Below are 17,372 nucleotides of genomic sequence, written 5' to 3' on the forward strand. Positions count from 1 at the left end.
CAGCTCTGCCATACTGCCGGGTGACCTCAGTGAAGTCCTTAACCTTCCTTGGCCTCGTTTCCTTGTATGTTAAATGGTTTACTTAGTGAGGACGTCATAAGACAGCATATGCATGTGTTTTAAATACTGTTTGGCAATCAGTACGTGCTCACTTGTAATGATTAGTAGCTAGTTTTTCAATTAATTGGTAGTTCCTTTTCCTTGGTACCCCTCTGCTTTTAAAAACATTTATTTTTAAAAGATGTATTCTTTAATGAAACAATTGAGAAAAAATTGCACGTGAGTCTATTAAAGTAAGGGGTGGACACAGAACTGCACTGTACAGAGTCCCCTTCATGGAAACCTTGCGGACTGGCTGTCAGTGGACAGCCTCAGGTGGCAACTGCTCTGGGTTTGTCCCAGCTGCAGAAGGCTGCCCAGCCCCGGGGCACATCTTTCCAGTTACTAATTGAGGGGCCTAGGACAATGGATTGTCAGAGAGGGAGGCCTTGGGGTAACCTAAAGGGCTGGACATTTCAACTCCATGGCCAGAGTGCTCAGGGGCTTAGCCATGCGCCACAGTTTAACTCCTCTCTGTGCTCAATCCTGCATCCTCTCTGTTCCTTGTATAGATATAGATTCCTAAGAAATAAACATACACCAAACTCTATCTCAGCCTCTGCTTCCAAAAAATCTTAACCTACAACAGTATCTATCCTTCTGATTATGGTTTTTAGAAATTCTGGCAGAATCATCAACCAATAAATACACCTAGGAAAATGAGTAACTCTCAGATACTGTCACAAGCCATTGCCAAACAGATAGCATGGTGTGGTTAAGCACATGCTCACCTAGGACATGAGACTCCTAGGTTCAGTCCAGCTTAGCTACTAACCAACTGGGTTGACACTGGGCAAGTTGCTGCCCTTCTCAGGGTCTCTCCAAGTTTCATCAATTTTCCCAATTATAAAATGAAGGAATTGCAGGAACTGCACCTCTGACCCTATCCCTCCCAAACAATCTGTGCTTTTCTTCTGCCCGGTAGCCCGGCGGGGGGGTGGGGGGTGCACAGGGAGGAGCCAGTGAAGCAGCCTTACTTTCAGGATGACCACCAGTAGGCCGGCGCTCACAAGCAGAGGGATGAGGCTGCTGATGAACCAGCTGAACCAGAGGATACCATTGTCCAGGCCCATGATGCGCATGGTCTCCTTCAGCCGCGCCTCCTTCTCGTACACAATTCCCTTGATGATCACAGCCACTGAGTAGATCCAGGCCAGCGTCATGAAGAGAGGCATGGACCGGCTCATGACCCGCAGGAAGCTGGAAGGGTAGGGGTGGGTTAAAGGCAAGAGTGAGCCAGGCTCCTGGGCCAACAACTCTGGGCCTGCATGCAAGAGAAATCACCAGGACCAAGCCTGAGATGGGCAGACCTGGCACCCTGACAGGAATGCTTCATGAGCAAGGCAACGCAGTGATTAAAAACTATTAACAAAGTGATGCCAAAGTTCATTGAGGGCTTGCTTTAGTAGCTAGATAACTATCAGAGGTCATTAAGCTAAATGTGATTTTAAAGTACTAAAACAAAGCCAACAAAACCAAAAACCCAACTCATTGTCTCATGAAAGTTCAGTGCCTTCAAGGTCATCTCACTATCAGCTTGCCTTGCACAACTGTTATGACAGATGGTGCAGAAACACACCTCAGGCAGCTCCTGTCAGTAACATTTCAGATTTCAGATTCCAAACTAGAAAACGAAATGCAGTGAAGTCAAAGAGACAGAGAATCTAGACTCTAAAACTCAAGGTTCAAGTCTCAGCTTTACCACTTATGCACTTACAGGGTATGTGACAACAGGCGTGTCCCCATCTTAATATGTCCTTTCTAGAGTAAAGCTTTGCTTAGGGGCGTCTTTGGAAAGATTTTCCATACTGGCTAATCTTTCTGAAGGTGAAAAACAAGATAAATCCAGGTGACCTGGAAAAACTAGAATGAACCCTGCAAGTAAAAGGGTGGCTCAATAAGAAGCTGGGAGAGATACAAGGAGAGTAACCCTGATACTTCTGCAGTCTGATTGCTAGACACACACACACACACACATACACACTCACTCACTCACTCTCACCCTCACACAACAGAGAATGAAAGAGTTTCCAGAATTTGGAAGAGACATGACATACTTCAGATGCTTGCAATAACTACACCTCTGCCCCATTCTTGCTCTCTCACAAGAAATCATGAGCCATAGAGCCCCAGTCCCCACCTGCCAGCACAGTGACTAAGCACTAAAAGGTTACCTAAAAAGTCTAAGATAAAATGGACTTGTTCAGTTTTGTTTGCATTGTTTGAAAATGTGGCTTACCACTTACTGAGAAGAAGAAGAAAAACTGATGTGAAGTTAGCTTTTCAAGGTCCGTAACACCATGCCTCTGTATTTGGGGGACATGGCATGTGCTCGTCATGACACATTTTAAACTTGGAGATTGGGCCAATTTTGACCAAAAGGATAGGGTATGAAAAATAAAAGTTCTAGTAACCGTAGACCAGAAAGGAGTGAGGATTACTGGTGTGTGGTGTGTGTTCATGTGTGCCTATGCCTCAAACTGTCAACTACCTACATCTGGCATCTTATTTCCTGAAATCTCCACACAACTTCAAAAATAACTGCTTTGTAGTAGCAATAGTCTTGTTTTCATCAATTCTTTGACCAGTATCAACACACATATAAAATAAATTTAACCAAAGCATTCTGTTTCCTCTCTTGGCATGTGTGTATGTGTGCACGTGTGTGTGTGTGTACACATCCCACCTGGGGACAGTGCTAACCAGTTAAGTAAAGGTGGCAGCTTACTGGTAACTTACATGTCATCAACATAACAGGGGTAAGGCATCTGCTGCATGTACACGCCAGTTTTCTTCTCTGTGCCTGTCAGCACCCTGATGATTGCCTGCTCCACCACGTCCTGCAAGTAAGCGAAGCCTCCCCAAACATACCGCATATCTTCAAAGGGGTCAGCCCGAGGACCAGGGTCCCAGTACCTTAAATCAAGCCACAGATGATTGAACATTCCTTAGAACCACACAACAAAAAATTCAATCACCCACAAGCCTACAGAGCCACTGTTTTTATTTCTGCATCGGACTTTGTGGTCTCAGTGACACGTGCGTGCACACTAAATTGCTTGTCTTGTCCGACTCTTAGGGATGCTATGGACCCACCAGGCTCCTCTGTCCATGAGATTCTCTAGGCAAGAATACTGGAGTGGGTTGCCGTGCCCTCCTCTAGGGGATCTTCCCAACCCAGAGATTGAACCTGTGTCTCTTACGTCTCCTCTACTGGCAGGTGAGTTATTTACCACTAGCGCCACCTGGGGAGCCCTCAGTGATGTGTACATTTTTTAAATAGATATAATCGGAATGAGCAAACCACTTGTTGGTTTGGTTTTTTTCCCTCCGCCATTGCTTCCTAACATTACTACAAGTGGATGTGTCAAGATTCACTTTATCATTTTTTATCTTGGTTATTTGCCCCTTTTATAGAAATGGACAGCATTAGCACAGGGAACCTAATGTCTTTTTCCTTCTTTCTTTGTTCCAGTTGATTTAATTCCTTAGGACTAATTCCCTTGAATGGAAATGCAAAACGAAAAGACAAGGATATTTTATGACCTTCGAAACAGCTGTCTCCACCATGAATGCGCCAGTAACACCAAAATCATGCCACTGATTTATCTTTGTTTGAGATTTTTACAAAATTATTAAAGTATCTCCAGTCACATTAGCTGCTCTTGACTTCTCTAAGACTGGCTGGTACAATGCAATTCCACTTACCCGTCCTTGATCTTATTCGTCCTCTCCACATTGTCAATATCCATCCGGATCTTGTACTTAACATGATGCGGTAACTCGACGCTGCCGGGAGCAATTCCAGTGAACACGACCCCAGCCCAGAACTTGCGCTCATCCAAGAGCTCCATGGACTTGTTGATGAGCAGAACCTCTGTTGCTACTGGTTCTAGCTTGTTCAGGTTGACACACTGAAGGAAGAACAGGCATCATAAGAATGCTGACAGCCAGGAAAACAAGCAGTGCCCAAGGCAGTGTCTATGCTGAGAGAAGCGCGAAGTGTAGGTCTTTTTTAATCTTCATCCTCTCACATCATTCTCCAATATTCAATTGAAAATGGATTATTTGGGTTTTCACCTTAGCAATTTAAGAGAAACGTTGAATGTATTTTAGAGATAAGTTACTCATCCTGATTTTTGTGGAGGGAAAGGGATTTAAACAATGATCAGGCCTCATTTTCTTCTGCTTTTTTCATAATTTTGAGTCATAACAACTAATCAAACAGACCAAAAATAACTTTCATTTGTCCCTATTAAGTCACATCATTTTTAGGACTCAAATTTTTTAAACGTAATCAGTCCTATTAGATTTTATGTAAGTTTCATAAGTAATGCTTTTTTAAGGGAATGCTTTGTTGCCATTAGGTAGTTGGATATCAAAACATAGGAAAAACTAGAAGACAATGGATAGAGATATTCTTGAGTCAGACAGAATAAAGCTAGAAGTTAGGTCTGTTTCTGTCTGTCTCATTCATTCAACTAACATTTTTTTGAGTGCTTTTTCATACACCACCTGTATTTTTAAGTGACTTTTCATACACAACATGTATTAGGTTGGAGGGATGCTACTGTAAATAAGACTACACAAAATTTCTAAACTTTACTCCAGTCTGAATCGTATTGCATCATCTCAGAGAAAGAAGCCAAAGCCTTTTCTAAATGGTCCATGGAACAGTTCCTCACCTCCATGAAACGAGAGATGGTCTGGATTGCCCGGTTGGTCTCATTGAAGGCTTCTCTCCAGGTGTACACGGAGCCGTTGGTGGACTGCGCATCCTCTGGGTGCTTGGCCAGAAATGCCACGATATCTTTGGCCGTCCAGTCTAAGCCTTCCAGTCGCTGTTCCCAAAAGTCACCATTGACTCTGCTGTCCAACAGTGTCTGCCATTCCAATGACAAAGTACAACTAAGTCTTGATGAGCCCTATATGATTTACAAAACCCTTTCACATACATTGTCATTTTTTTATCTTATTAAAACTGTGAGGTAGGTAACAGTGTTTCCATTTTACAGGTGAGGCTGAAAAAAATAACTTTTTACCAAGGATGAATCATACACTAATAGGCATGGAGTTGACCAGTCAATGTCAGTCCAGTCTGAATCCAGTTTCCAGTATAGCTTAACAATAAATGCTATTAACTACAGTAACAACAATAATCACATTTATACTCTATATAATTACTGTTGGATTAAACACGTCACCTCATACAACATCTTAAGGAAGGTATGTCTAATAGTTTCCATTTCACAGATGAGAAAACAGGTTCATAGAAGTTAAGTCCCTAACCATAAGGTCACACTAATAAGTAACAAAGTCAGGATATGAGACATGGACTCTCAAATTCTATTGCACCTTCCCCTTGCATTATATCATCTTCTTCTTTTGAGACCTAGGCTGATAACTCCTCATAAAGACTCTAATTTCTAGACTGAATTAAGATAAACCTGTTTAGCTTAGGGAAAGAATGCTGCTGTTAAACCAAGTGAAACCTGATCTTTCCCAATTACAGGATGCATGGGTCAGGATGAAAAGGAGGCCTATCTTCCATTTCTTTTTCCTTAGCTGGCTGGCTCTCCACATGGGTCAACATGGAAGAGCAGGGAAATCAATCAGGCGCTCAACCAGCAGGTGCAGAGGACCGGGGCAGAGGCCTGCAAAGATATGCTGCCAGAAAAATGGGTCTGTTTCAACCTCAGCTCATGGAAAACAGAATCAGCCACAACTCCTGTCATACCTTCAAGAAGGCAGATGAAACTTTGACTCTACTGAAATGGAATCTCTAAAGGCCAAACTCTGCTATTCTTAAAATCAGTCTCATTTCTACTAACATTATAAGCTTTTCCCCATGTGGCTTCATATTTATTATTTTAATGGGAGCATAATAGTTTTTATAGGGTATATAAACTATAATTTCATTAACTATTCCCATGCTGTGAAACATTTAGTCTATTTCTAATTTTTCACAAAAAACAATTATTATAGCAATAACATTCTGTTTCGTAGGGTGACTTCTTTCTTTAAAATTATTTCTGTATGGGATACATCCCTGAGGGTGTGTGGAATGGAAGTGCATGGGATAGCACACTTTTTATGGTTCTTACAATTTTCATTCCAAATTGCTTTCCTATAGGGAATAACAAATGATACTGTCATCAGTTAGGATATGTATTTTTATTGACATAATAGATTCAAAATTGTATCTCACAAAGGTGCACAGGGGGATGGGTTAGCGATTCTGAAATGATTTTACTTGAGACTTGAACTGAACAAATAAAACCTGAGTGAAGACATGCGGTATTTGAGGTGAGGTCTACCCTACCCAGTGTGGCTTCTGAGCAATACAGCCAAGGAGAGCAGCAAGGCCTGAGAGATGTGCCCAGTGGGATTACTGACTACATGATTCTAGGGTATGAAGATCACCATCAGGAGCAGTGTCCATGGAGGAAGCAGAGGTTGAAGGTGAAAGAAACAAATAGCAGCTCAGAAAGAACAATTGAGTATCACTGGGTTTCATGACCCAACAAAAAAGTGCCTCCAGATCTGTGGGTCCCTCTGGATAGAACAGGTGCAGACAGAGCCAGACACAGCAGAAGATAAGAGCTATCACAGAGTAGAGGGGTGGTTGCCAAGGGGCTGGGAAAACACAGAGGTCAAAGGGTATGATGTTCCCATCATTAGATCTGAGGATCTAATGTATAGCATGGTGACCATAGTTAATGATACCATCCTGTATACTTGACACTTGTTAAGAGGTAACTAGGTGAAGGAAGGGACATGTTACTTAGCTCCAGTGTGGTGATCATTTCACAGGGCAAACATATATCAAAACACCAAGTTGTATACGTTAAATACATGCACTCTTAATTTGTCAATTGTACCTCAATAAAGTTGAAAAAAAGAAAGAGCTACCCCAACAGAACCAGAAGTCTCAGGCACTGCCTCATGTACCCGATGTGAGGCTTCAGGGGGTGCAGAGGACTGAGAAGCCCAAGCTTGTGGAGTGAAATAAACACTCCTTAGTAAAGAAAAGAAAGCAGTTGGAGGAAGCTCCTTCGACTTCCACCCACAGGCTGATGAGTCCCTAACTGGTGTCTCCAGCCTAACCAACCAGTTACACTCCAAGCCCTAGTATCCACTGACTTGTTGGACATCCCTACCATCCATCAGCTAGAAATTAAGAATTACCCCAAACTTCCCTCTCTTTCACCCCTCCACAACCAATCAGTCACCAGGCTTTACCCCACCAGGGTAGCCTCTGCCCTGGTCTCTGCCTTCCATCTTTCCTCTCTTCAACCCACCTGTCAAATCAGAGTAATGTATACATTGCCAAAAACCCTGCCATGGATTTGGTAACGGTGTGTCAGAGCTTAAGGTAAAGTCCTTGGCTTGACACCCAAGGCCCTCTCAACCACACACTGCGCCTTTTTCCCCAGCCACAGCTCCTACATTTCCTATTTCACATCCTGGGTTCTCCAGCAGGATCCCCAGTGAATGCCACGCCATGTTGACAAGGGCCTCATCCCACAAGAACTGACAGCCTGTGACCTGCTGGAGCATCCAACTCAAACTCCCTATTTAAAAGCAGGGGAAGCATCTATCTGCCTACAAACTAAAAGTCATGGAGTTCCTTCAACATGGCCCCTCATCACCCTCTGAGACTTGGAAGGAGAGAAGTCCAAGAAGTAGGAATGTAGATTCCAAGGAGAGGACAAGAAGAAGATGCCTGAGACCACACCAAGATCTATGACACTGTTTGTGGCTGAACCACATGAATCCCTTTTGGAGGAGAGACTGGAGCTGAACAGAGACCGTCCTTGATGGGTATAAGTTGTTGTTGTTATTATTAGACAGGAATTATTCACTCGATCCATACAAATTATTGTTCATGCTTCCCTGACTAAAGCCCCTTGGTTTTTAAAGGCTCCCAATTTAAGAATTAAATTGCAGGGCCAGTGCCACAAAGATGACTCAGCTTTCCCATCACTGGAAGGCCCCCAGGGTATGGTCCCTCCTAGGGCATCTCAGAAGGGTCCTCAGCCTGTGAGAGTACCTCTCTGGGTAGATATACCACCTGTAACACCCAGCTGCCCTTCTGATCAAAGACGTGTCAAGACAAGAAACCTGGCAAAATCCATTCGTGCTTAATAGCAGCAGGAACAAAAGGAAGAGGCCTCTCTCACCATGGAGACAGGAAATAGTCTAATGATTCTCTGACTCAGCCCAAGGCGGGATGATGTGATTAAATGGCACTCAGGCTCAAGCAAAGGAGACATTTCTTTCTTGCTCAGACTCCTCCGCTTCTGAATCCAATTGTCTTCAGAGCACTTATCCCTTTTCAAGTGGTTCTGAGGCACTAAGTGAAATTCCCCTCCACGTAGTAACAGCGGCTCCTCACTCACACGGCGCCTTGGGGAGCAAGTATCTGTGATAAGTCTGCAGAACAGGCTTTTGCTCGCACACCTCTGTCCAAGACCTACCAGGACACAGTAGGGCTGAGTAAGGTGCTGTGGCTCTACAGCCAGAAAATAGTTAAGGTCTTGTAATCACCAAACTCCTCCTCCAAATACCAGTCCTAAGTTTCTTGGAACTCTGATTTTGACTATCAGACGCCTTGATGCTGATGTGCATGAGATGGTGTAATCTGTGCACCATCACCTATACCTCTGCCAAGTGACAGCCCTGGGGCTTGAGCTGTGCTCAGTCCCTCTGTACTGGGTTCAATGTAAATAACTCTCCTCTCAGTCACTTCTTGGGAACTAAAGAGCATCAAGCAGGCACACAGTAATCAGAGGGACACTCACCCGGACAAGGTCCATTTCTGAGCTGCTCTCCATAAAGGTCCAGATCTTGGGGCTGAGTTCTTGCCACATGCCTTCTAGATCATGAAACACAGCCAGTTCCTGGAAGGTCTTATTCACCTGGAGTCAACCAGGAAGCCAGGAGCAGCAAAAAATGAAAGAGGGGCAGTGACATGAGAAACTCAGCTACTCCCTGAAAAGACACTCCATCACAGAAGCCCTTTTCCTGTCCTTCCCATCCCCAAGAAGTGCCTGCCTGCAGCAGGGATTCAAACACCCAAGACTAGAGAGCTGGCCCTCAGTAGTCAGCTGGGGCCCAGGTCAGACTGGAGGTCCTCATTCTTTGGAAATCCCAGAAAAGTATACTCAATATACTCCATCTGAAGCCACCTTTATATTTTAGTTCTTAATTCTAGGAAGAGTCTGTTGAGGGCCTCTCGGGGCCAGGTGGCTTACCTCAGTCATAAGCTGCCTTGTGACTGGAGTATCAGGTGTATATAGGATCTTTCCAACAAGCAGGGGCTTGAGAGCTTTCCATATGATGCGGGAAAGAGGACTGGACTCCAGATTCTTCATCAAATCATTGCAATAAGGAGCTGTGAAAAGGATGAAAGGCAAATATTTGTATGTATGGTCATATATTTGTAGAAACTAACAAAAGCTTTAGAACCAGCTGGTCAGTCATAGGTTTAAATCTCAGCTCTGCCACTTAATGGTTATGTAACAACTTCAGATTTGTGCCTCAGTTGACTCCTCTGTAAAACTAAAGTTAATGACATCTACTTAGCAAAGACGTGGAGAGGATTAACTGAGATGATACTGGTGGAGCCCCTAGAACAATGCTGGATAAATAACCAAAGTTTATTATAACACTGATGATGTCACAACTGAGACAATATAGAAAAATACTTTTTACTATGCACAAGCCTAGAGTTGTCACTCTAGATGACTTAACGCCAGCCTTCAACACTTTGTTTCCACTGGAAACAGAGGGCTGAATTTCAGACTTTAGTTTTCAAGCAGAAATAAAAAATCTCCCTTAAATTTCTAAGTCTCATAACAAGTACCTGAAATAAATGTAATGAATATCCCAAGTGAAAAATATGAAGTCATAATAGATAATAAGGTCTGATTACCCAGAAAGATTCCCAGATTTTTAAAAAATTTCACTCTGGGTTCTTTTAGATTCCAAGTATCCTCTACATGCTGCAAAGATAATATTTAAAAACAAAAACAAAAAAGAGGACTTGCTCACAGTTGTAGCTGTTGTGAAAATGAAGGCTCCCTCAGGTTGACTCACAAAGAGAGGGAGCAGAGGGGATGGCATTTCAGAAAACTGCCTACAGTGCCCTTCCCTTCAGGCTCACAAAGCAACCTGCCACAGCTGGAGTGCTTCACTCCAGAGAAGAATAAAAGGTTCTTATGTTACAGTAATGCACTAAAAGCCACCTCACTCAGTGTCTGAAAGACACACCTGCGGTTAGAAATGGAGAAAGGCTCACTTGCATCATGTTTTCAAGGAAAACAATGCCATTGTCTACAGCTGTAACACCGGCTCCTCGCTGCCACAGGCATAGGACACACATCACCACAAAACTGCCCAAGCATGGGGAGCAGATATGGTGTAACAAGGTTCTCTAATGACACCTTGTAGCTAAGAACCAAAAACAAACAGCAGATCAAATGCCTGAGTCTGATGGCACACATGCCACCATGAACAGGCATTCTGGAGGTCATGTGTTTATGGACAAAAAGCATGGAGCCAGGCAGACCTGGTTGAATCCGGGTTCTTGCTGATTAGCAACAGTGTGACTTTGACCAAGTCACTGAACCTCTCCAAGCCTACAAAATGTGGGGCTATAAAACCTTCCTTGCAAGGAATTCCCTGCCAGAGGTCAAGGTTCCATCCCTGGCTGGGGAACTAAGATCCCACCAGCTGTGGTCCCGGAAAGCCAAAAAAGAAAAAAAAAAAAAAAAAAAAACACCTTCCTTGCAGGTTTACCATAAGGGTTAAATGAATTAACTTTAAAAAAAAAAATGCAAAGGACATAGGAAATGTTCCCTAAATTCTATCTTTCATTATTGTTGTTATTGTTAAGTTTTTATTATAAAGCATATCTCAAGGAGAGCAGGGGGAAAAGGGAAGGGAGATGGGGAGAATGAGAAGAACCTTGATCACTCTGGGAACCACCTTCAGACATACCCCAGAAAATTGGAGATGGTGACATTCGATCATCCATTCACTTGATAAAAACAATGTATGCCTGGGATGTGCCAGGCCCCTTTCACACAAGTGGGGACAGTTCGCTGATTAGGAGAAGATTCCCTCTTCTAGGAGCTCTGTCTGGGTGGCAAATAGACATGTAAACAAGTACCCACTGCTGCTATGTAGGATGAGGGTAAGCACGAGAGAGGGGGCCCCACAGGGCTGAGTCTGGGACGGAGGTGGTGCCAAGGCCTGGCTGCATAGACACTCACATGTAGAGTTGTCATAGAAGGTGCCAGCGTCGTCCTCCGTGCCGTTGCCCCCAAAGAGGGCCTTGTAGTTGTTGTCCTCGTACCAGTTCAGGGACTTGATCTTCAGGCCCCCGCCCTCAGGATGCCCGCAGATGATGCGGGACACAGCCTGGTAGATCTGGGTGGAGGAGCTGGAGCTGTTCACGTTGGTCAGAAACATCACCTCCTGCCGCATGTCACTCCAGCTCCTCATGCTGAACAGCTGGGGGAGGGAGCAGGCGGAAGTAGAAAGGAAAGAGTGGGGAAGGTTGACGACACAGAAGACAAAGAAACAGGTTAGTTCTTCACCTCTACAGAGCCTTATCCCAGAACATAACTTGTCCGGTGTCGCCTCTCGGAAGCCTGGTGATGGGACCACCAGAGCCATGCTACCCCTCTGTGGAAGAGGGACTGGTGTCATCTGAGAGACTGTTTGAGAGGCAGATTCTGATTCAAATCCACTTTGTCACCAGGTGCCCAGGTGATTGCCATACACATTAAAGACGGAAGCACAGCCTAAAAGTTGGTGGAGCCCCTGGTGATGGGCTTTATCTCATTCAGATTATCATCGGGTTTATAGAAGAGGATGCTTTCCTTGAAGAATCATGTGTTCACATGCGTACATCAGGAACCGCTCACATCCTCGGTCAGGGCCTCATTTCTAAAACACCTCAAACTTCAGTGTGGAAACTGAGGTACCTCCTGCCCCTTGGCAGAAAAGGCAGTGTGTGTGAAATCCCCACCCTCGTCTCAGCTAAGTGCCAGGCACTGGGAAGGAACACACAATGGGAGCTTGACTTTGAATCTCAGCCACGTCCTCACTGGCTCACAACCTTCGGGAAGTCACTTCTCTGAGGGCCCCACTTCTGATCAAGATGATGAAGCTAAAACAGAGCGTGGCGAGAAGAACATCACACAATATCCGCTCTCCAAGAGGGCCTTGCACAGAACAGCCCCTGCCTGGAAGAGGCAGAGGCGCCACGCAGCCGGGGGCTGAGTCTGGGACTTACATGTGACCAGCGCTTTGTCTCACACGCAAATGTACTCCAGCACCCTGTGGACTTCTTGGCCCAGTGGCTCTTATGATTAACTATTCACAGAGCACTTTGTATCTCCACACATTTCACAATAAATCATTAATATACCCTTCCATTCCTTGCCCTGTCACTGCATGTCCAGGCTGAGGTGCGGCAAGCAGAGGGGAGCGGTTGCGGGATGCCACTCTTGCTCTGGAGGCAGTCTAGGCTGACTCCACGACCCGGTTTTCTGTCTCACAGAGCCCGGTGATCCCTGTGAGTGAGAAGGTCTTGGGTGCCACAGACCCTGCCTCTGCCTTCAGCCTGCAAAGGGGAACCAGGTGCTCCAGGGGTGGTCAGAGGTCACAAAGATTCTTCCCTCCAGAGAGGGAGGCCTTGATACCCAGAACACACAATTAGGTGGCCAGCTTTTCCTGACTTTATCTTCTGAGGTACACAGACAGGGAGGGGGATAGGCAGTCAGGCCATCTTTCCTTTTGCTGGTGGGCGCAACAGCCCTAGAGAATTTTGAAGGACAGCACAAAAGCCACTCACTTCTCTTTCTCGCCACCACCATCCTGCCATCCCCCGATCGAAAGGACCAATCTCTTCCCACATAAAGTCAGCACATCTTTGGATAGAAGCACTGTAAGCAACTGAGTTATTCCGAATTCTTGGCTCTTCCCAGAACCTGCCTTGGGGCAGACTCCTACTGGCTCTAACTTCAGCTCCTGCCCCAAGCCTCCCCATGAAGTGCCTCCCACCACAGGGAAGGCAGCCACTCAGGCTCCACCCCACGGATGGTGGCATCTGATCATCAGCTATGGAGTGAATGAACTACTGAGGCTTTCTCAATCCACTGCCATGGCCTTCCCCGGCCCTTGCCCCATCACAGTCTCTTCTCAGCCTAACACTGGAATCGTAAACAACTCTCATCCTCTCAGCCACACCAGACACCCCTGATCCAGACCCTCCACTGGACTCCCATCTTGCTCAGTGTAAATCCAGGCTTTCCAGGTCTGCACGGCACTCACCTCCTGCTCTAACCTCATCTCTGACTCCCCTCTCACCTGCTCTCTTTGTTCTGGCCACACCGGCCTCCTCCCCGGTCTTTACATCTCTTAATCATGCCCTACATCACTGCATTTGGATCTACAGTTCCTCCTGCTTGCAGTGCCATTTCCTCCATGTTCAGATGGCACCTGACCAGACAGGGCTTCATGGATCACCCTCCCCTTTAAAATACCACCTCATCCCCCTCCCCCCTTACCCAGCTTCGTTTTCCTTCACTGCAGGCATCCTTGCTGTCCCATTATACACGGACTGGTTTATTTCTATCTCCTGCCCCACTGCAGTCCCACAACAACAGAGAACTTGGTGTGCTCACCACTGAGTCCCTAGCACCCAGCTGTGCCAGGGTCCTAGCAGGTGTGGACAGCTAACCAAAGACTGCTCCTTACCCTGCCTCCCCAGGCTCACCTTCCAGAAGTGAAGCTCATGCCCACTTTCATCCCTCTGGCTCTCAAAGTCCCCATTCCCTCACAACTCCTGGCCCTGTCAGTCTAGTTTCCTTCTCTGAATAGTCTCCTTCCAACTCTATTCCAGTTACCATGAGGGTTCAGACAAAAAACTGCTAAAGCTGCAAGAATGTGGGCTTTAGAGGCCAACCATCCTGGGTTCAAATCCTAGTCTTGCCAATTAACCCACTAGGTGACTGTGGGCAAATTGTCTAGCTTTTCTGTGCAACAGGCATAGTCAGCCTCATCACATTTGTTGTGTGGATCACACAGGGAAACCAGGGGAAGCTGCAAGAAACATGGCAGCTTACCTCCGTTTTCCTTTCAAGGGTTGTGTTTTAGTCAAAACAACCAACTTTCTTTCCAAACACTGAGCAGATCAACAAGGGCACTTATGTATTTATCTTCTCCCATTTGTCCCAGAGAAACTCTTAGATAATGAGTGGTGGCAAAAGTGACTTGACTTTGTGTTCCACTGAAAGAAGTGGGTGGCCCTGGCTGCCTAGGGCCAGGGAATAAGCAGGACACAAGGAAGCAGCTGCCAAGAAAAATGTATATTGTTCAGCTGAAGAGTTTCTACCATGTGAGCAACAGAATATCACATGCTTTCAATTATTTTTTAACCCTAGACAAAAGGCAGGCCAGTGATGTAAGAGGAAACAGCTATAACCAGACTGAGTTTAGAGGCAGCTTCAAATGTTAGATCCCTGCTCTGCCTTTTCTAGGGTTGGCAGAGAGCACAGGGCAAGTCACCGTCAGCTAACAGGACTCAAGAGAGATGGCAATGGACTTGCAGGGCAGTTTCTGCTTCTCATTCTGCCTCCTGGAAGAACCCCAGGAGAGCCAACTTCTCCACCTACAGAGAGGTCACCAGCATTCATAACCAGAGTAACAGATGGCAGCCTGGAAGAAGGCTTCTCCTCCTGAAAGGAGCTGGAAAGCCAGTCCTCTTTGGTCAGACACACAGCAGCAGGATTGACAAAGAACAGGATCGAAAGTGACACGCTAGGTAACATGTTGACAGAGCTGAACCTCGATGCTTTCTGCACTTCCCAAACATTCTGCATTTCCTTTGTGAACATGCAATACTGGATTCTTGCTGTTGTTGTTGTTCAGTTGCTAAGTCATGTCCAACTCTTTGTGACCCCGTGAACTCCAGCATGCCAGGCTTTTCTGTCCATCACTATCTCCCTGAGTTTGCTCAAACTCATGTCCATAGAGTCAGTGATACCATCAACCATCTCATCCTCTGTCACCTCCTTCTCCTGCTACCCTCAATCTTTCCCAGCATCAGGGTCTTTTCCAATGAGTCAGCTCTTTACATCAAGTGGCCGAAGTATTCTAAGTATTTATTCTTAGAAGACATAAAGTGAGCTTTGATATTTGAGGAAAATCATAAAAACACCAAAAAAAAAAAAAAAAAGAGTTAAAGAAGTAGTTCATAATAAGGCTGGACCAAGTCTGAGAAAATTTTGCCACAAATTATTCCCAATGTCTTATACATTAAGGCCTGTGCGGTTTCTGACCATCACTCCCTGACTCAGCTCTCTACACAACGGGCTCCAAACCACTGGTTCCTCTTTTCCAGTCTATTCTGAAACAAGGCTGGGTGTCAGAAAGGCAAGCACACGCTGACTGGGAGGCAGAGAAGTGCTTATCTGCTAATTTTGTAAGTCAGGCCCTCTGATCTTATGACAAAGGTGATTCTGTTAAGTAGGAAGTTAGGTAATTCTAATACACTTGAAAACATGTGGACCTGAAAGGCAAACTCAACATCTATCAGGAGACTCTATTCCCAAAGTTGAACTCAAGGGGCCAGAAGTTCACAAGGCAAAGATCCAAATTAGGGGTACCAGCTTCTCCCTTTCAGTTAGTAAACAAATGTTCTGGTAAAAAGACTGTCCAGCTTTATTACTGAAGAAGAAATAAGGAGAATTTGCTATAAGACAAACACAGCACATGGAGGACAAGGAGGAATCATCTCCTCTACTAATGAGTCATTAACTCGGGATCAAGAGTAACAATTGGAGAAAGTCCTAGGCTAGACATCAGGCCTTTAGATACTAGCTAATTAACCCTGAGACATCCATGAGTCTTGGTTTCTTCATCTTTAAAGTAAGGAGATCAAACCAAGTAATTTTAAGGTCACAGATGCTTCTAAAGTTGATTTTACATTTTTTATGACATTCATATCAAATGGACTCTCTGAATCAAGTTCAGGGTGTAAAAAAGTCATAATGGATGGTCTGCCCCCTCGGACTGAAAAGATATGACTTACCTCTTGGGCCAGATTCCCGAGACTATCCAGCAAAGCTTTTGTGGCTTTAGCCAGCTCCTCGCTCGGGAAGAGAGATGTAGAGTTTAGTTTTGTCTGCAACGAGAAATAAATAACTGTTTCTAAACTCGATGTAAAACTGAAATCTCTGTTTAAAAATAAACAAGTTGATTAAAACTATTCATAATCTTCAATTTGAAACACAAGAAACCCACTCTTAACCAAAATAAGACACTAAAATTATTCTATGTTTGTAGGTTATTCATCTCAGATAAGAATTACTAATTTTTTGATGAATGCTTTTAAATGGTGTAGGAATATGTATTTCAAACTAGTTGATTACACAATAGATAAAAGTGTCTGATGTGTATGTGCCCAGTGTAAAGCTGACCATAAATTCCCAACTCTGTCTATGGTTTTGCTAGAAAGACAACATGGAAATGGCCTTGAGAAACAAGTTTGTGATGGTTCACAAGAAAGGAAGAAAGGATAACATTTAAAACTGCCAAAAGCATGGGAAGAAGGAATTCTCTTTTATTCTACTCAAGTCAGCACTGTCTCTAACACTGTAAATTCACTTACTTCTAAATATATTAAAATGTATTGTTTTCATATATATTAAAATTAATTTAAAATAATTTTAAAATACCTGCTTTATGTTTAGTTTGAGTCAAATAACTATATTTACTCATTGACATACTGCTATTATATGCCACTTAGCTGCATAGCCAATATAAGAAAATAAATTAATTTAAGCCCAAGGTAAGATAGGTTAGGACAGAAAATCTAAGCTAGAGAAGAAAAAGAAAAGTGATGCACAGACTCTGAGGCCAAAATTGGTTTTGAAGTTTTCAGGCTTCCAAAGAAAAAAAGATGCAGGGTCAGTTTCATCACTTTTTTTCATCCAATAGGAAAAAAAAAAAATCTCAGGGAAAAGCCCATCTTTCTTTGGCAGTTCTATAAGCATCATTTTGCTCAATATCAGATCCTTGGATATCCAGAGAAAACTGAACTATTTTAATACTTGTCTCTTATCTCAGAGATTGCCGTGAAATCCTATGGCAGAGAACACAAAAGACGGCTGAAAGTATGACATGGAGTTCATCATTAGCTCTGGGAAACAGCAGATGCAGAAGACCAAGCATCATGATCATCATAATATCCTAGC

General features: G+C 44.3%; 1 protein-coding gene across 2 annotated transcripts in view; it reads right to left on the reverse strand.

The window, feature by feature from the left end:
• ABCA1 (ATP binding cassette subfamily A member 1) overlaps positions 1–17,372 on the reverse strand; it is a 132,673-nt gene that overhangs the window by 43,430 nt on the left and 71,871 nt on the right. For both annotated transcript variants that reach the window (XM_040240976.1, XM_040240968.1), the window contains 8 exons: positions 16,208–16,300; positions 11,379–11,619; positions 9,357–9,496; positions 8,904–9,020; positions 4,785–4,982; positions 3,808–4,013; positions 2,839–3,015; positions 1,077–1,299 (listed from right to left, as the gene is read on the reverse strand). In XM_040240976.1, the coding sequence (XP_040096910.1) occupies positions 1,077–1,299; positions 2,839–3,015; positions 3,808–4,013; positions 4,785–4,982; positions 8,904–9,020; positions 9,357–9,496; positions 11,379–11,619; positions 16,208–16,300 (1,395 nt within the window). The remainder of the gene's footprint in view (positions 1–1,076; positions 1,300–2,838; positions 3,016–3,807; positions 4,014–4,784; positions 4,983–8,903; positions 9,021–9,356; positions 9,497–11,378; positions 11,620–16,207; positions 16,301–17,372) is intronic.

Source organism: Oryx dammah, unplaced genomic scaffold, assembly GCF_014754425.2.
Source record: "Oryx dammah isolate SB20612 unplaced genomic scaffold, SCBI_Odam_1.1 HiC_scaffold_1, whole genome shotgun sequence".
Classification (NCBI taxonomy): Eukaryota; Metazoa; Chordata; class Mammalia; order Artiodactyla; family Bovidae; genus Oryx; species Oryx dammah.